We start from the raw sequence: 12,445 nt of genomic DNA on the forward strand, positions 1-12,445 counted from the left end.
GTGAGATTGGGCTCCCGCGTAGGGATTACCTGACTCCGCTATCATTATAATAAGCACTAAAAGAATGTCACAAATGTGAGTTTCAATTTTTGGAGATTAAGCCATAAATATTGTGTTCTGTACAATCTTCCCCATCTTGTTGCTCTTTTTTTGGGGGGGGTGGGGGGGAGGGGGGAACAAGCACTGCATCTCTTCAACATCTAATAGATGAGAAGTTATACACCTGGTTTAAGAAGACTGTGTCCAGGTCTTTATCTTTGATGTGCCCATTATCTTTTGGTACTTCGTGAGTGCGCTCTTTGGAGATTCTCTATATTTAATCATCACATTTTGATCCAGTATTGCACGATTTTGTATTTGTCCTCTTCCGTTTTTTGCGCTCCCTTATATTCAAGACCTTGACTCTTGAGTTGTCATTTTCTATACGAGTGTGGGCTAGCAACTTTGATTAGCCTTTAAAATAAAAAAAAATGTACATTGTTGAGCAAATATACTTATTTAACCAAGTTTTACAACAATTTGCTAATTTTAGGAGATATAAAGTTTATGGTAGCCTAATACATAGTATTGCACTATACATCAACAAATAAATGTGTTATAGACACCAGTTACATGATTGTGTTAGAGAACAGTCCCTGAACCAAATCTACGTTACATTCTTCAACAAAACACAATTCTGACTTGAATCAGCTTCATAACAAATATCAAAATAAGGAAATTTTCACTCACTTTCTCTAAGAAGATTATTTTCATTACGGATTTCCTCCAGTTGTTGCTTAAATAATTTAACACGTGTCTGAAGTTCCACCTTTTCCTCCTGTATCAGGGGATAGTCCACTGTTTCTTTGAGCTTGTCAGTCAAGTGGTGATTCTGTCTGGTTAGTAAGGACATTTGTGCCTTCAGAGAGTCCACTTCCATCTGAAAGAATCAAGAAATTCTGAAGCTTAATGAAGGAATTCACATGCTGTTTCCCATACTACAACAGGGAAGACAAGAAATGCAATGATTGTAAAAACATTTATGGCCAGCCAACGACTTGTTACTTAAGTAATAATCCTCGAAGAACAGGGCATTACTGGCCAATAATGCCCTGGCTGGAAGAGTTGAAGGCCCGAGGCGAAGCCGAGGGACTTTAACCCAGCCAGGGCATTATTGGCCAGTAATGCCCTGTTCTGAGGGGATTATTACTATTATAGGCTAAATGTAGTATTTTTCATAAATAATAGACACTTTTGTATAGTTATATAGATTTTTTTTATTAAAATAAAATGGTAAATACATGAAACCACCTCTATATACGCTTACACTGCAGCTATCTATATTATCCACACACTGCCGCCCCCTCTGTGTACACACACACACACACACACACACACACACACAAACTGCTGCTGCTACACACACACACACACACAAACTGCTGCTACACATACAACAGAACACACACACACACACACACACACACACACACACAATCAAAAATGCAGCCACTTACTAAATGTTGCACTCTCCCCCCCCCCACCTGTACACACAACACAGCACCTCTACACACACCCCCCCCACACACACCACTGCACCTCTATACACACAACACAGCATCTCTACACACACACAACACAGCACCTCTACACACACACAAACACATGCTACACCCATAAACACTGCTGCTGACACTGACATACACACACACACTGGAGCTCTATACACACACAGCACTTCTACACAGATATACAACACAACAGCACACACACACAAACTGCAGCCACAAAGAAACTGCAGACAGCCACCATCTCTTTTCCCTCCTCCCCGCCTCCAAAATCAACTGAATCTGCTCAGAAAATCTGTCAGCTCGGGAGGGGGAGGAGTCAACTCATGGCTGATACGTCCTGACCAATCCCCTGTCCTGTCTCAGAGCTTTTACTTCATGCAAACCAATCCCCTGCCCTGTCTCAGCTGTTCTGAGAGCTTAACCCAAGTGCGCCCACTGCCATTGCTAAAACCAGGTTTGGCCGGTGGTCCCTCAGAGGTTGAGAACCCGTGAGCGAGAGGGCAATTTGGATGCAATGGTGTGTTAGAGAAAATGTCATTTAAACTAGCTCCAAGGAGAAAAATCATTTGAATAAAGTATATACTTCAATGATCATCACACAGTTACATAGTACATTCTACATTGCACATACACCAATTTGAAAACGATACAGTAACATTCGAAACATGTTTCTCACTTCAAAACAAGAAGCCTCCCAAACAGAGGTGCTTCCAAGATAATCACTATAATGTAAACAGCGTACAAAGTATTGGCATTTAAAGGAGATTGAGCATGTACATCTAAATGAAGAAAACCCATGAAGAAAAATCCTGATTGAGAAGCTAGACAATTTGAGCAGTCTGAACTAACTGTTCATAAAAATGGGATGCCGCTTGTTTGTTTCTCTTTCTGTCACACTACATGATCACATAACATCGACACCGGAGGTTACAGAGTGCCTGCTTTGACTACCATGGGGTTCACCACCGACTATAGGGTTGAACGGAAATTCCTTCAAGCTTGTTGTGTGACCTGGCATTGATATAAACAACTGTGTGTGCATTGCTGGTCTCTCTGGTAGCGAGTTCATTTACCATGGGTACATTTTTTTTTATTTTGATACATATGCAACTACTCTATACCTCCTCATGGTGCTTTGTCGGTTTCCATATCGCTGGTTTGAGTTGTGTTAAGGATCTCAAGCGTGAGAATTAGCAGTAAAGCGTCTGGAAAGGAGATACTTGTTTCATTGTACATTGCGTTACCCAAGGAGTGTGTGTGTGTGCTTGGCATTTTCTTTCGCTTGCATGTTTTCAGATCTAGATCATAAAATTGCTCACCTCCAACTCCTTTGTACGGGACAAAGCTAGTTCAATCTGCTGCTTTTTCATATTGGTTACAATGGCTTCTTCGCGTAACCGTGCAGCCTCGTCTAACAATAGGGCACAAACGATAAAATCATCAGATGCTATGTAACATAGTAACTGTATGCAGATAAGCTTGGATTTTCATGCCTTTTGAGAGTGCATTACTTTCACTTGATTTAAAACTTTATATCATTAAAAGGTACTACATTAGACTGGTTTCCTGTCTATGTGCGCTTTTATCTTTTAATATATTTTTGACTTCACACGTTGGAGAATAGGGAAGATCTCCGTTAAAAGCAGCACCGGACAACCTCTTGCGTGCTAACACCACAAGGATTTCTGTGCTTCAACACTATCTGCATAATAAAGGACTTCTATGAACATTATTATCATTGTCTATATTAGAATGTTATTTAATAGGGTTCCTTCTTTCTTGTTCTCAAACGCTTACAAATGTTGCCAACGATATATTACCTACATAAAGAAGACAATCAATCTAGGAAAAATAAGGCATTTATACAGGAAGGTTCTCATTTCCAGAGTTAGAAGTTATAGACATATGTAAGTTCAGGTTTGAAGTGTGTCATTTCACAACTTTATATACAGGAGGTTATTCGTTAAACTGCAATAGTGCCAATCTGAGTTATACAGCATGAGTTTCCCTGTGATAGTGCTCATCACGTAAAGCACACCGGTGAGCACATGACCTGTATATGGGACAATGGTTGATGCTTAGCTATCTAGCTGACCCCCTTTTCATCTTCCACAAAGGTCCCTCAAATGAACAATAAATCCCCTCAATCCGTCCCAAAATACCATCTGTCCTGGACAGCTCCCTTGTGAGGCGTGACTCAGCGGAGGCGCGCTTAGGCTGAGGGAAAGTGGGTGCCTTCCCTGGCCTTGGTTAGCGCGCCGTCCGGGGGCGTGTCGGGGGGCGGGCCAGTGACGTCACGGAGCTGGTTCGCCATCATTGGGTGAAACGCTCACGTGACCGGCCCTGCGCTCCCTTGAGCGCTTGAATTAAAAAAAATTCTAAGCCTTGCGCTTCTGCACGCGTAAGCGAGCCCCTGCTAAAGCCGCTCTCATTGCGGCTACAGGGGCTCAATGCCGAGCAGCAGCATAAGCGCTGACCATGACCGAGGCCTTAGATATGCAACCAGGGTTAATATACACAGCCAACTCGGTGCCCCACCTTTCTCTTTCGTAAGGTACTTCAAATGAATTAATATTGACCCGTACTCTATTATCCGCTGCCACCAAAGAAATATAAAATATGTAATTTGCAGTGTCTAACAGTCCCTGTTTATTAAGAAAAAACTATGCACTTAACATACAAAAATCTGCTATAGCAAAATGTGCTCAAAAATGTACTTTATTCTCTACAAAGCGTGCCACAGTTCAATTAGAGCCCAAAGCATTGATTATTAAAGTTTTACTTTAATATCCAAAAGAATAGAGTGCTTAGATTACAGAAAAAATATTACAAGAACATACAGTTATAATAAATGCAGACCAGTTTATTAAAATAAAAGGATTAACATAACAGAATTCCCTATATGTTACAACGTCATAGGTTCTTCCCAGAGAGGTCACTGGCATAAAGAAGATGAACATTCAGGTGTCTGCTCCCAAAACATACCTCTGTTGAATTCTGATTTTCATAATACCATGGAAAGACTTATGTACTATTCTTCTACTATTGAAACCAACATAAGCCCACCCCCATAAATCATTTACGACCTAAAAGGAAAAAAAATGTCTAGCACTGTTTAAAGCCTGCCTAAATATCTAAGAGACATAACTTTATCCCTATAATTACTTGAATAACGTTCATATCACTAAGTTCAGGCGAATTTGCTGAATGTAGCGAGACTGGTTTTGACCGACTTGCTCCTAAGTTTGATCAACAAATGGATATCTGTTCCTTTTCACCTAATAAACATTAAGGGTTTGGCCTTATAGCATCCATCTTATTGCAACTGTTATGAACATCTATTCGTTATTCTTCAGAATAGATGTCAGGTCCATGATATCTTCATATTTAATCCATGTACTCTTTTTGGAATGTCTTTGAAGGTAACTTTAAAAAAGTGTCCCGTTTATTCTAGCGTCAAGTAAACCCTATTTTAATTCCATCTCTGGCAAAACAGATGCCCCTCTCTCTAGATTCTATCAGTCCTGTACAACACAGGCCTGGCTTGACAGGCCATAAACCAATTCTTGTATTTTTTTAGGTAAATTGAAACCAATGTTAACCCTTTGTGTGCCAGATTGATTAAAATACCCAATATCTTCTGCCCTACTCATTACAGTGCCCTGAACGGCGCTATCAGAGTTTAAACAATAACCTCCATAAAATTCAAAGCAACTCAAGAGTAAAAAGCGGAGAGAAGAAAAAACAACTATGAAGTTTACACAACAGAAAGTCTGACTGTGTGGAAAATGTTCGAATGTCTGTGCAGAATTAAGTTGAATTTAGCACATTTAACAGTAACAGCTGTGAAATATTAACAGCTGCTTAAAGCTCAAATTACTATATATCTGTATGCGCTAACAAGGTTGTAATATATTGCAAACATGCCCTTGAGATTACGGATTAAAACACAAGCTTGCAAATCTCAAATTCTATGACCCTTCAGGAAAGAACAGCCTAATCCTTCTGGCACCCTGTAAAGGAGGCCAGATCTCACTGGAAACTTTCTAAGAAGTACTGCAGCCTTGGCCTTTGCATCAGAACAATGGAACACATTACTGTAATTTCTTTCATTCGCCACTTTGTGCATGTGCACCATCCCCGTCTCTTATTTTAGCACAACACAATTGTGGTGAACTGCTCATCCACATCACAGAATCTACAATGTGATATATAGAACTCTCCAATCATCAAAAAAGTATTATGGGAATAATTATTGTATTGTATGTCTATTTATATAGCGCCATAAATGTACATAGCGCTTCACAGTAGTAATACATGTTGTAATCATATAAATAACAAATAATATAAATAACAGGTCATGGGAATAAGTGCTTCAGACATAAAAGTAACATTTCGGAAGAGGAGTCCCTGCCCCGAGGAGCTTACAGTCTAATTGGTAGGTAGGGAGAACGTACAGAGACAGTAGGAGGGAGTTCTGGTAAGTGCGTCTGCAGGGGGCCAAGCTTTATGTATCATGTGTTCAGAATATCCACAGTGCTATTCATATGCTTCTTTAAGCAAGTGTGTCTTAAGGTGGGTCTTAAAGGTGGATAGAGAGGATGCTAGTCGGGTACTGAGGGGAAGGGCATTCCAGAGGTGCGGGGCAGAAAGTGAGAAAGGTTTAAGGCGGGAGAGAGCTTTAGATACAAAGGGGGTAGAAAGAAGACATCCTTGAGAAGAACGCAAGAGTCGGGATGGTGCATAGCGAGAAATTAGGGCTGAGATGTAAGGAGGGGAAAAACAAACAGGCAATGGGGGAGCAAGGGATTAGATAGGCATATAAAATGACTTTGAAAAGTTGTTAGAAGTCTTGATTAGTTACATGCAGTGGTGGATTAATTAGATACACATAAATACTTACACGGCCATGTGTAAGTAAACACAATGATTGGTAACTTTCACAGGGCGAAATCTCTCTCGGCCCAGTGTGAGCAGTTGCAGGGATTTGTTTCTTTTGAGGTTAACATTAACCCATCCACATCTGGTGGTCAGCACAATGGGGGCTGTCCTCAGGTTCCAGATTGACACAGGACTCATTTGAGCCTGAGGAAGCCGATCCGTCGGCGAAACGCGTTGCTCTATTCATCTGCTGAAACTGACCCACTGAGGCTTCCGTAGTCAGATCACTGTGCAGCATTTCCAGCCGAGCAGGAGAGTCTTCCTTCCTGAATCCCGGACGCGGGACCGGCTGTGATAGCTGCTTAATAACACCTGATCCTGGACCACGTGAGGAGGCCAGGGGTCTACTTGTAATCTATGTGAGTCCCGTTGTTACTATTAATAAATTCATTTTATTTACTATATACAAGTGAACCGTGCCTCACTCGTTTTCCCCTCCCACATAACTTACACATCACAACACCGGGGGGGAGAGCCCACCTGACAACAAAAGAGTCCTGTGTCAATCTGGAACCTGAGGACAGCCCCCATTGTGCTGACCACCAGATGTGGATGGGTTAATGTTAACCTAAAAAGAAACCAAATCCCTGCAACTGCTCACACTGGGCCGTGTGAGTACAGTATTATACACATATATATATTTTTATATCCCCTTTCACCATACCAATTATCCATCACTGCTGGGAGAGAGAGATTTCGCCCTGTGAAAGTTACCAATCATTGTGTTTACTTACACATGGCCGTGTAAGTATTTATGTGTATCTAATTAATCCACCACTGCATGTAACTAATCAAGACTTCTAACAACTTTTCAAGGTCATTTTATATGCCCATCTAATCCCTTGCTCCCCCATTGCCTGTTTGTTTTTACGTCTCTTTAAGGGCTCTGGATTAACCCTTTTTCTGGGGTTGAAGCAGAAGGGATTCTGTTGCTGGCTCAGAAAATTAGAGAGCCACAGTTGGTTTGACGGCTTCATTGTAAGCCTATCATTGTTTAATAACTCAAGGTAAGCGCCTGGTCTTTTTACACCATGTAAGGAGGGGAAGAAGAGTGTAAAGCTTTAAAAGTGGGGAGAAGAATTGAGTGTGAGATGCGGGATTTGATCGGAAGCCAGGAGAGGGATTTCAGGAGGGGAGATGCTGAGACAGATTTAGGAAAGAGTAGAGTGATTCTGGCAGCAGCGTTTAGGATAGATTGTAGGGGAGACAGGTGAGAGGCAGGAAGGCCGGACAGCAGGAGGTTGCAGTAGTCGAGACGTGAGAGAATGAGGGCCTGAGTCAGAGTTTTAGCAGCCGAGCAACAGAGGAAAGGGCGTATCTTTGTTATATTGTGGAGGAAAAAGCGACAGGTTTTAGAAATGTTTTGAATATGAGAGAGGAATCAAGTGTGACCCCTAGGCAGCGTGCTTGCGCTATGGGTGAATGATCGTATTTCCCACAGTAATGTGGAAGGAGGTGGTAGGGCCAGGTTTGGGAGGAAGTATAAAGAGCTCTGTTTTTGCCATGTTAAGTTTCAGTCGGCGGATGGCCATCCAGGATGATATTCCAGAGAGGCATCCAGAAACTTTGGTCTGTATAGCAGGTGTAAGGTCAGGGGTTGAAAGGTAAATTTGTGTGTCGTCAGCATAGAGGTGATATTTAAACCCAAAAGATGTGATTAGGTCACCTAGGGAGTGTGTAAAGAGAAAAGAGAAGGGGTCCCAGCACAGAGCCCTGGGGTACCCCCACAGAGAGATCAATAAAGGAGGAGGAGGTGTTAGCAAGAGAGACACTGAAAGTACAATGGGAGAGGTAGGATGAGATCCAGGATAGAGCTTTGTTACGAATACCAAGAGTATGGAGAATGTGAAGGAGAAGAGGGTGGTCCACGGTGTCAAATGCTGCAGAGAGGTCGAGTAATATGAGCAGAGTGTAATGACCTCTGTCTTTGGCAGCATGGAGGTCATCAGTTATTTTAGTGAGGGCTGTTTCTGTGGAGTCAGCAGTGCGAAATCCTGATTGTAGAGGGTCTAGAAGGAAGTAGGTGTTGAGAAAGTGGAGCAATCGAGAGAATACAAGACGTTCAAGGAGTTTGGAGGCAAAAGGCAGGAGGGAGACAGGTCGATAGTTAGGACAGGTAGGGTCAAGCTTGCTGTTTTTGAGAAATGGTATAACGGTTGCATGCATGAAGGAGGATGGAAAGGTACCAGAGTAGAGTTAAAAATCTGTGTGAGCATAGGGATTATAGTAGGAGCAAGAGGTTTTAGGAGATGGGAGGGAATTGGATCAAGAAGGCAAGTGGTAGAGGGAGAAGAGGAGATCAGCAGTGATACATCCTCCTCCGAGATAGCGGAAAAAGAGTCAAGAAAGGCAGGAGGAGAGTTGGGAAGCGGTGTGGGATGGGAGGAGGCTGCAGATGGGATGTATTAATATATTATTATAAATTAGGAGGAACACTCCTGTTACATCAGGGTTGAGTGGCGGGTTAATTGATCAATACTGATCACGCATTACAAAATACAATGAAATATTACATTTATTGTAATAAATCATACAATACATTTTAAAGTAGCATCTCCAACCCTTAATGCCCAGCTTTTAAAAACATTTTTAGATATAAGATTGGCACGGGGGAAGGAAGACTTGTGAACAAAGCTTTTTTTGGCTCCAGCAAACCCCAAGATATTTTCAGGTATAGTCACAGGCATAAATTCTTGGTTTTTAAAGTGGATTTAAAGGGCCGGTCAACAGAAAGCTGCAACAAATGTTGTGGCGGTCTACTGGCCTGAGATTTGGCAGACACTGTTTTCCTGGAGGGAGGTTTAAGCCCTGCAACTTCACCTGTAAGTATCTCAGGTTCAGAGGAGCAGGGACTCTCCAGAGCTGAATTACATTATTTCAGCTCCAGGGACAGTCTGGTTTTCATGATACTTACCTGGGATGACGTTTCTAGTACTGTCCCCTCAAGGGGAAGCAAAATGGAGGTTTAAATCTCCTGCATCATGCGTGTCTACGTTCTCCGTTACAGCTTCGTACTGGCCCTCGTCACATGGGGGGGTTAAGGGGGATTTAAACATCCATAAAGAACTGGCACCATCTCCATTAAGTATTTCGGGAAACAGGTGGTACCCGCAGCTAAAATTAAAGTGTTTGAGGTACGCAGATCCCCTTCTCCCTATACAGGTATAAGAAATAAAGGGGTCCCAGAGGGAACTGCTGCTTTAAGCACTCTTCCATATTACAAGTTTGCTGGTTCAGTGAAACTGGCAGGATAAGACTGTAGCAACATCATGGAAAGGGTGAGACACAAGAAGCAGCTAACTGTGAGCAGGAACCTTATTATGTCCGGCTGAAGGTTTCCTCTATTTCAGCGGTGTGCAAACTGGGGGGTGGTAAGATTTGCTAGGGGGGGTGCGGCGGTTACAGAGGCCCCGCGCCCTTCCCCAAGGCATTTAATTTAAATGTCGGGGAGGCGTGAGGAAGCAGTAACGTCCCTAACCTGCTGGCAGCCGAGTCTTCAGCGACGCGTCACCATGACAACGCACTTCAAATGATGCTGCGGGGTCATGTGAAGTGACATGACCCGCGACGTCATTTGACGCCGGGTTCCAAGCGAGGGGGGGGGGGGGGGCCTGAACGCTGGGGCTCCCAGGCAGGGAGGCGCACACCAAAAACTTTGCGCTCCCCTTCTCCATTTCATCATACTGAAACACTGTAGCCTGGATCTTTACCAATACTTCTGAGGAAAACGCAACAATGTTACCTGGTAATTGACTAACCTTTATTTCTTTTCTCTTCTTCACTAACTTCGTGTGTTCTTTTCAAATATTCTTCTTTTAACTCAATTTGATGTCTAGCACAGGGAGAGAAAACAAGCCGTTAACATTACAGTACATACTTTCTAACCCACCTTCTCTGTATTTCAAATGATTAAGCTAATGGCAACAAAAATTTCAAACTTATGAAAAAGAATATCTACTATACTGATTATAGCTGCAATATTTTCTGTGGTAACAGTGGGTAATTCAGAGGACTGAAGGGGCCCTCGCATTCAAAGTCACAATGAATATTAGGAACATTTTATATTTTTTGTTGTTATGAGAAAGAACTAAGTACCGGTATATAGAAGATATGAACATTTAAAAAAGTAGAACAAGGGACTGCAGTGTGGCCACCGTGGTGATGTTGTTTATGATACAAGACGTTTCAGTATCATACACAGCACCGCAATTTCCAGAACTTTCAACTGTCCATAGTTGAAAGATACAATGTAATGCAATTATCTAGCAGCAACAGTTACTTTTACCACTTGGGACACGCCACGCTAAAGAATCTGATACCATTATTTTTCTTTTATTATATATCCTCGTTGGTGGGAAGCAGGGATCTCCGGAGCAGAACCACGTTAACTTCAGTTCCAGGGACCCTCCTCTCCCCGACATACTTACATTTGAAGGAGATGCCGGTATCCCACCTCTGTTTAAAGGTTATGTGGCACGCGGACCATTAGGAAGTCGCAAAGAGATGATTGCAGCTTTCTATTGGCCCTTGGGATGCAGCACCTTTAAACAGACATTCTCTGTGACCAGCCGGATCTGCTACCTGCAGCCGCTTCAGATGTAAGTATCTCAGGAAGCAGGGGGTCCCTAGAGCTGAAATAAATGCGGTTCCGCTCCGGGGACCCCTTTCTTCAAACATTTTTTAAAAGGAAGTAAAGCATATTTAAATCACCCTCTTTCGTAACAGTACCTCCCGCTGTTCTCAATTGGTCCCGCAAAGGCACAGAACTTTACTTAGGTAAAGGTTAACAAAGTTATTTTTTTATGGATAGTCTTTCATGATATATTAAACAGAAAAACGTAAAATGTCTTACATAAAAACATGCAGGTTTTATAAATTGCAGTGTATCCTGCCTCTAACCCCATTATTGCCTGGGGCTGAATCAAATCTACTTTGCTGGAGCAGTTTGGGAAAAAGTTGCCTCAAAAAACAAAAACAAAGCGGACTTTTTTTCAAACTTGTGTGTATCGGACTCTAAGAATAGTTTGTGATCTTAAAGCTTTCATACAGAGCAAAAGTAGATGGTGGTGAGGAAAGCAAGTCTGAGCTTATAGTCAGCGCAATTGTGCTAGCGCGTGACAAGCACAAACTGCATAATGCCTATGAGGCCGCCCCTAGTGTGCACACGACAGAGCGTGATAGCTCAACCGCGTTTTGAAGAGGCAAATTTGTCGTCTTTTCAAGTACGGCTGTGTGACATCAGCGTCATGTGAGCGGTTTAGCCAATGAGGGCGAACCAGCTTTGAGACGTGCCCGCCATGCCTCCCCAATAGTCTGCAGTTCAGTCCACAACTCGCTGGGGCTGCTGGTGTGCGCGAGTCTATGCGGTATGTCGCGCATCTAGTATAATCTTAGCCTAAGAGATCATCTTACCGAAGAAGCTCATTTTTAAGCTTCTGGTTAAAAGTGTCTTCAATGTTCCTCACTTCCAGCTCTCTTTTCCTGAGCGAATCATCCACACTTCTATTTTTATCCTCTTGCAGTTTTTGAGCACTGAAATAAAACATTGAATGGGTATTATGTTGAGAATGAAAGAGGCGGTTATTATAAACTCTGTAAATAATCTGAATATTAATACTGTGTTAATCATTTACAGCCTCAGCTGTCCATTCATTATTTTAAGGTAGCTGTTCATTTAAAAGGCAGATCACCAAAATATGAGCATACTACCGAAAACATAGACAAGTACATTTATATGCTTGCAAAACCGCACACGCATATTCTAATTAAAGCCATTGACCCACTTAGCAACATGTTAAAATTGCAACACAGCAATACAAGTCAACCATGACACATTTGCCAAAACAGACAGTTTATTTTCTCCTCTTCGCGGTGTGTTCTTTTCAAATATTCCTTTTAACTCAATTTCATTTCGAGCACAGAAAGATAAGGCACATCTAACCCTCTTCTCTGAG

At 42.2% G+C, this 12,445-nt stretch overlaps 1 protein-coding gene across 3 annotated transcripts in view; it reads right to left on the reverse strand.

Moving 5' to 3' along the window:
* OFD1 (OFD1 centriole and centriolar satellite protein) overlaps positions 1–12,445 on the reverse strand; it is a 67,622-nt gene that overhangs the window by 28,541 nt on the left and 26,636 nt on the right. For all 3 annotated transcript variants that reach the window (XM_075590190.1, XM_075590189.1, XM_075590191.1), the window contains exons 10-13: positions 11,904–12,023; positions 10,250–10,323; positions 2,870–2,961; positions 730–919 (exon numbers count right to left, since the gene is read on the reverse strand). In XM_075590190.1, the coding sequence (XP_075446305.1) occupies positions 730–919; positions 2,870–2,961; positions 10,250–10,323; positions 11,904–12,023 (476 nt within the window). The remainder of the gene's footprint in view (positions 1–729; positions 920–2,869; positions 2,962–10,249; positions 10,324–11,903; positions 12,024–12,445) is intronic.

Source organism: Ascaphus truei, chromosome 3 (genome assembly GCF_040206685.1).
Source record: "Ascaphus truei isolate aAscTru1 chromosome 3, aAscTru1.hap1, whole genome shotgun sequence".
NCBI lineage: Eukaryota > Metazoa > Chordata > Amphibia > Anura > Ascaphidae > Ascaphus > Ascaphus truei.